At 30.9% G+C, this 7,185-nt stretch overlaps 2 protein-coding genes across 2 annotated transcripts; one reads left to right on the plus strand and one right to left on the minus strand.

The window, feature by feature from the left end:
* Positions 1-2,213: 2,213 nt before the first annotated feature.
* LOC121219578 (ethylene-response factor C3-like) lies at positions 2,214-3,092 on the plus strand. Its single transcript, XM_041097973.1, has one exon. It carries the CDS (start codon positions 2,251-2,253, stop codon positions 2,608-2,610), a length of 360 nt encoding a protein of 119 aa, XP_040953907.1. The 5' UTR covers positions 2,214-2,250; the 3' UTR covers positions 2,611-3,092.
* A 1,872-nt stretch (positions 3,093-4,964) lies between these two features.
* Positions 4,965-5,535, minus strand: LOC121219579 (ethylene-responsive transcription factor ERF098). Its single transcript, XM_041097974.1, has one exon. The coding sequence runs from the start codon at positions 5,487-5,489 to the stop codon at positions 5,082-5,084; it is 408 nt and encodes a 135-aa protein (XP_040953908.1). The 5' UTR covers positions 5,490-5,535; the 3' UTR covers positions 4,965-5,081.
* Positions 5,536-7,185: the final 1,650 nt, after the last annotated feature.

A 7,185-nucleotide genomic window follows, 5' to 3' on the forward strand; every position in this document is an offset into this window, starting at 1 on the left:
AAGCAACAAAAAAAATTCATGAGTTATATAAATTAAGATGAAAGTAGATTTTATAGTTTAAAGTAATAATATAAAAATGATTTAATGTCGGTCCCTAATCTATGGTTTTTCAAACCACTTTCCTCGTTAGAGGAAATTAATTACATTATTACACTAACCAAGTGGCTTCCACTTTGGTAAGAAAGCATCATTCTTTGTGCACTTATGGGTCCATATGTTTCAACCCCGCCGCCGTACGTCATCTTATTCTTCTATATGTTTTTTCACATTAGTAATGGGTAATTATCTCTTAAATATGTGATCGGAAGTTTAAATTATCTTTATGAAAATTATATTACATTTTATGGTTATTTGTAAACCTTTCTTTTCGTATTTTCAGATATAATTTATAGGGGTTTGTCCGTTCTTTTTACATAAATTCTTGTGAGGTTTTCACAAAATTTTTGTAGTTTTTTCGCTTCTAAAATAAATTCTTCTGCTTGTGCCTTATAAAAAGAATTAGCAGGTTAATGGATCGTTACCCTAATGATATAGCATAATAAAAGGTTCTTCTAGCTCACGTAATGAGACGAGAAGAATAGTTAAAAAATAACTAAAGAATAATAAGAAAGAAAAAAGATAGAATTGAAAAACTGTATAGGATTTTTTGTGCATCGCATATAATTTTACAATGAAATTCTCTGTTTTTTGATCGAAAAAAGAAAAAGAGAAAATAGAGAAAGCGTCTATTAGATCTAGACCCTTAAATAATACAATGATCATTCTTCTTCTTTTTTTCAGAAAAGTTCAAAAATACTATGATGACTCCATTGCTTTATATATTTATTTCATTGTGATTCAGCAATCCCAAATTTCTTTAGTCACAGTTATCGACGATAGATACCCTAATTATGACGAAAAAATGGTGTCAATCATGTTCTTTTCTTACAAATATTAAATCTTTTAGAATTCGTAACTATATTTTCAAATAATGTTATGTCCAGTGAATGAAAATTTCGAATTTATTCTTTAAAAATACAATGAATTTTATCATTGCACTAAGCAGATATTCTTTTAGTAACCTTAATTAACAATTTTCAACATTTAAAAATTCTATAAAAATAAATTTTTAAAAAAACTGAAAAAACCCCTTTAAATATTCACTTAAAGTAATTGATCTGATGTCATATTGAGTTATAACTTCAATTAAATTATTTAATTAGTCCCTTTGTTATATAAATTAAACAATTTAATACGTGAAGAACTAAATTTAAACGACAGAAAGTATTGAATACTAAAAAACACTAAAATTTAATATTTTTCGTATAACTTTAAAACACAGAAAGTCTAACATATTTTAGTGTTAAAAGAGAGAGAAATAAATCAACCTTTCATGTGAAATAATTAAAATTCTATAAACTGAAATTAAATTGAAATCTTTAGAGTGACCAAATGCAAAAGAAATCAAATTAATAACATTTGGAGCCAAACATAATTTATCATATTATATATGTATCAGGGGTGAATTCAGAAATCTTTTTAAGTTAGAGGAATTGAATTATAAATTTTTGAGTGGTTAAAATATAATTTTATTATTTTATAAAAAGACTTATTAACAGAAATTATTTTAAAAGGGAAAAAGTGCAATTTAACCATTTATTAATTTATAATTTAAACATTTCTTAATCAACTTGATAGCAAATTTTCTATAATCATAGATATTGATAGTTATTTTAGGGCTTCTAAATAATTAAAATTCTTTGTTATTAATGAAATATAAACTTTAGTTTAGATAATGTATATCTCATTACTTTATAATAAAAATTTTATTGTATTTAATATATAAATTAATTGGATATTAACTCAGTCGTAAAAAAATTAATATACATTATTTTTTATATGATAACCCGAACTCAATTGGAAGACAATTAGTATATTCTAAATGATAACTAATATTATTCTAATGATACTTTTGTAGTTTAATAATTTTATATCATCTTTAAATAAAATAATTTAAAATTAAAGATTTAATATACAAAATTTCTACTATTGTTAAATAATTTTTCTTAAAAATAAAAATAAAGTTTTTGTGTGAAATAATCTAATGTATATAAAATATTTGTGTGATAGTTTCTTAATTTAAGTGTGTTCACATCTGCTAAATTCTGGTATATATAGAGGATGCCATACTTCAAATCTTGCGAGAAAAAACCTAGTTTGTGACTCGTCAAGGAGGAAAAAACACCAAGCTGGGCAAAAAATCACCCAGTTATGGGGGAGGAGTCTTGGTTGTTTCAATACTCAAATAATGCAGAATTATCAGCGTTTGGATCGGAGGAGGCGTTTTCCAGTAGCTGTGAGTGGGATGAGCTCCTTCTCAAGTTCAATATCTCCCAAGAAACGGCTTGGATGGACTTATTGGGTGATGAGGAAGAAGAAAGGGGTAAAGCATCGTCAGAGTGTAGCGTAAAGAAGGAAGAGGTTTGCTCAGAAGAACCCAAGGAAGTGAAGAGTTACAGAGGGGTGAGGAAACGGCCATGGGGCAAATTTGCTGCTGAGATTAGGGATTCAACCAGACGTGGTGCCAGGGTTTGGCTTGGTACATTCGACAGCGCTGAAGCAGCTGCTTAAGCTTACGACCAAGCCGCATTTTCAATGAGAGGACCATTGGCTACTCTCAATTTCCCCATTGAAGCTGTCAAGGCATCGCTTAAGGAACTCAAGTATCGATGTGATGAAGACAAGGGTTGGTCCCCTGTGGTGGATCTCAAGAACCGGTATTCATTGAGGAAAAGATCCAAGAATAAGAAAATCAAGCCAAAGGACGCGGCATTAAGGAAACAGCAAAACTTGCTGGTCTTTGAAGATTTGGGAGCTGATTACTTAGAACAACTGTCAATAAGTTCATGTGAGTGAAAGTGAAGCTCCTTGGTTGCTTTGGGTACTTTAATCCCATTTCATATCTTCTTTTCTCTTGTCAATTTCATTGCTTTGGTGAGGTGATTGATTTTAAGCACACTCTTCAATCTTCTTCCTTACTTCATCTCATCTCGTATTGTGTCTCTTGTCACACATCATGGAAATGTACAATAATTTCACCTCTTATGTTCACATCCCTCTTTTCTTTTTCTTTTTTTAAACTATTTCCCTCACTTATTCTACAATAATGTATTTATATACAACTCATGAACACCTTAATAAATTAATAGTTTAATCTGATTATATAAAACTTCAAATCTAGCTTATATTATATATGATAAAGAGTTATCAAATTTATATTTATGTAATATTAATTAATTTTACACGTTTTTTTTATAATTTTATATATCTGTGTCTAACATCTTAACGAATTAATAGTTAAATCGATTTATATAACAGCAGTGGTTAAGTAAACTCTTGAATCTAGCCTGTATTATATTTTATTGATAAAAGATATAATATTTTATAAATTTTTGGGTTATTATTATTTTTAACTTGAATAAAATAATTAAATATTTTTAAATTTTACTCAAAAATGGATAATATAACTTCGATAGAAAAAAATGAGGGATTAAACCAAGGGCTTCCCGTTCTATGCCCTAGTTTATAGGTGCAGTTGAAGGATTTGTGGACTAGGTTTACAGAAGGCTCCTGAAGAATTCTAATCCATTGTGAAGATAATACTACTACAACAAGATCATTTATAATGTGCTTCCGATTGATGCTATTGGCATCTTGGAGGCTCAAATATGCCTTTGATTAAGACCATTCATTCGAGTTACAGAATCAACTGCTAGTCACAACAATGGCCTTGCAGATCGACATACACTGTAGGAAGTTCAAAGGCTGTGCGATAGAGATTTGCAAGTCAGGTTCAAGCACATTTTTATTGAGGCCAATAAGCTTGCGGATCATCTGCCAAAGTTGCTAATGCCAATGTCTTTCATCTTTAACTATTCGGTCAACGCCTTTGGATATATGCAGATTGGTACTAGATGATGTTAATAGTGTTGCACAAACTGCATTTAAAGATTAAAGGGGAAGCAGGAGATGTGCCTAAGCATGGAGTTCGACAAGATAACAATATAAATGCAATTTACAACCCACCGGACCCCAATAGTTTTTATCATTCGCTTTCCTCTTCTTTTTTTTTTTTATGTAATGTCAATAGGGTACTACTACCTACTAACACCATTAAAAAGTTACCTTAACCCCCCTTTAAAAATAGGGATGGTAAAACTCGAACCACCCAGTGGATTCCGAATCAATCTGCTTCGATTGGATTGGATTTTGTTGTTTGAAAAGTGGATGCAGAATGAATATTTTTATTTTGGATACTTGGTACGAAACAATTATAGTAATTGTTTGCCTCGTCTTAACCCACTTAACTATATAAAATTATATTTCAATATATATTTTACTTTAAAAAATTTAAAAATTTAAACATAAGTGGTAAAAATTAAAATTGAAAGTAGCACGGGATGAAGTGAGAATTGATGCATCTAACATACATTAAGGTAGTAGTGGTTTTCAATATTATATATTCAAAATGAAAAGTGGTAATGGATTTAGCAATATCCACCCGCCATTGCCATCCTAACATAAAATAATCAAAATATATAAAAAAACTATTTTTAATAAATATAAATGCTAAATAAATACATAAATTAATCAATAATTTTTTATATGGCAAGTACTTGAATTTAAACGAGCTGATCGAACTTAGATTAAGAGCTTGTTAAGTAGTGCTTAAAAAAAACACTTTTGAAAGAAAACTTGTACTAAATAAACTGATTTTAGCTTAATTTTTTGGCTTTTCAAAATCACTTTTTAAAAGTATTACTAAACTAGACCTAACATGAACATTGGACATACGATAAGAATTTTCAAAGCAAAAATCCAATTTAATCCCCAAAACTTGAAGAAAAGATTCAACACCCAACTTTCAATTTTAAGTTCAAAATTACAAAAATATGAAATTCATGTAAAATACGTTTTGAATACAAATGCAGTCTGAGTTAAAGATTTTAAAAGAAAGAAAATATTGCAACAACTATTATTCTTTCCAAGGTTAATTAATGAATGGAATGTAATAAACTTGTAACTCAAAGTTTTGATTTGCTTTATAGACCATGCATGTTTTGTTGCGTTTCAAGAAGGTCCTCTAACAACTTGTTATCCAAGGACTCAAATTCAATAACTTCACTTCCTCCTCCTCTTTGGGGATTTACTCTTCCAACTGAATTACAAGATGAAGAGGCTGGAAAGCTTGGATTCTGACATTGGAACTCGTTTGGGAAGTTGAGAATAGCCGACTGACCCCGGAAAGCAAAAGCAGCCCTGTCATAAGCCCTAGCAGCCTCCTCAACCGTCTCGAAAGTTCCGAGCCATAGCCGTGTCCCATTCCTCGTCGGATCACGAATCTCGGCTGCAAACTTTCCCCATGGTCGCCTGCGGATTCCCCTGTATCGAACTCCCCCAGTCTCCATCTCATTCTTCATTTTCCTCTTCCCTCTCTGGGATGCTTCCATTTTGTTTCAATTTCTCAAGTCTGTGAATCAAGAAGAACATGGATAGGGTTATATATATATGACATGGATTGTGGTCATTGTATTTGGCCCCCCAAATGCATTGCCATGTGAATAAAGCTATGGGGAGGGTCGTACTTGGCGCTTGGAATTTATATTTTTTTGGGGGGGGGGGGGCGGGGGTGTTATGAAACTTCCTCACACATCCTTGAAATCTCAGGTGAGGAACAAAAGTTTCGATTTAGTCCACTTTAATTATAAAAATCAGCTCACCAATAACATATCTGAAAACTGGTGTATGAATAGAGTAGTAAAATAACTAGTTTTATGGTTTTCGGAACTAAATTTTGTGAGGGTGCATGCACGAGAGCTGTTTCTGATGAGGCTTTTTTTTTCCTTCGGCGGGCGGCGGCTCTACGTTTACGGTGATCATCCCTTATGTCATGTTTTACAACATTAAAAAATAATTAATTCAATTCAAATCCAATTATATCATTCATGTTTACACCATTTTTTTGATAAGACAGGGTCGACTTAGATTTTGAAAACGAAAACGAAAACGGGAGTCGCCACCAATCCTTTTTGATAAGGTGTGATCAGATCACCTTGAAAAGTGGTTGTTTTTAATCAACTATTTAATTTTAATAAAACAACGATTTTGGTCCACGAAATTCAGAAAAATAGATTCGGGAGTCGGTTACATACGAGGAAGGATTAGCACCCTCGTAACGCCCAAATATTGGTACCTAGTTGATTAGTTAGTGTCTTAATGTCGAAGATTGGAAACTTTGAAAAATCTTAAAAATACGATCCTTGTATTAAAAAAAAAACTCGAATAAGATGGATTTAGATTTAATAGGATATTTGGCTATTTGGTCGAACGAGAAATCGAAACCCAGCACGTTAGGGCACATTCTCTTGAATTTCCAAACGCAAAATATTGCCTTACTTTGAAAGTTTAAAAGGGATATTTGGCTATTTGGTCGAACGAGAAATCAAAACCCAGCACGTTAGGGCACGTTTTCTCGAATTTTCAAACCAAAATATTGCCTTACTTTGAAAGTTTAAAAGGATATTTGGCTATTTGGTCGAACGAGAAATCGAAACCCAGCACGTTAGGGCACGTTTTCTCGAATTTCCAAACGCGAAATATTGCCTTACTTTGAAATTTTGAAAGAATATTCGGCTATTTGGTCGAACGAGAAATCGAAACCCAACACGTTAGGGCACGTTTTCTCGAATTTCCAAACGCAAAATATTGTCTTACTTTGAATTTTTTTTGAATTTGAATGAATATTAATGAAATATTTGAAAATAGAATACTCATTTTGATGACATTCAAAAAGAAATTATTTTTTTAAAAGGGGTCGTACACGTCTAACAATAATGATGCGAAACACGTTTAAAACAATCGTAACATGCTATGCATCAAAGAATACACATATCGTTGGTTTTAATAAATTCCAATATTAACATGCATTAACAAGAACAATTATGCCAATAACAATATAACCATAATAATAAATCTAAATTTTGAAATTATTAAAGATGACAAAAAAAATAAATAATGAAATGATAAAGTAATAATAATGACAAGAGTAAAATACACAAACCAATATAAAAAATAATAATAAATAAAATATGAAATAATGTAAGTTGACCAAAAAATTGAAAATAAATAAATAATATTAAATAAAAT

This window comes from Gossypium hirsutum, chromosome D07, assembly GCF_007990345.1.
Source record: "Gossypium hirsutum isolate 1008001.06 chromosome D07, Gossypium_hirsutum_v2.1, whole genome shotgun sequence".
Classification (NCBI taxonomy): Eukaryota; Viridiplantae; Streptophyta; class Magnoliopsida; order Malvales; family Malvaceae; genus Gossypium; species Gossypium hirsutum.

Excerpts from the sequence above, each read along its gene's own strand:
- LOC121219578 (XM_041097973.1), top strand. The coding sequence starts at position 2,251 with ATGGGGGAGGAGTCTTGGTTGTTTCAATACTCAAATAATGCAGAATTA.
- LOC121219579 (XM_041097974.1), bottom strand. The coding sequence starts at position 5,489 with ATGGAAGCATCCCAGAGAGGGAAGAGGAAAATGAAGAATGAGATGGAG.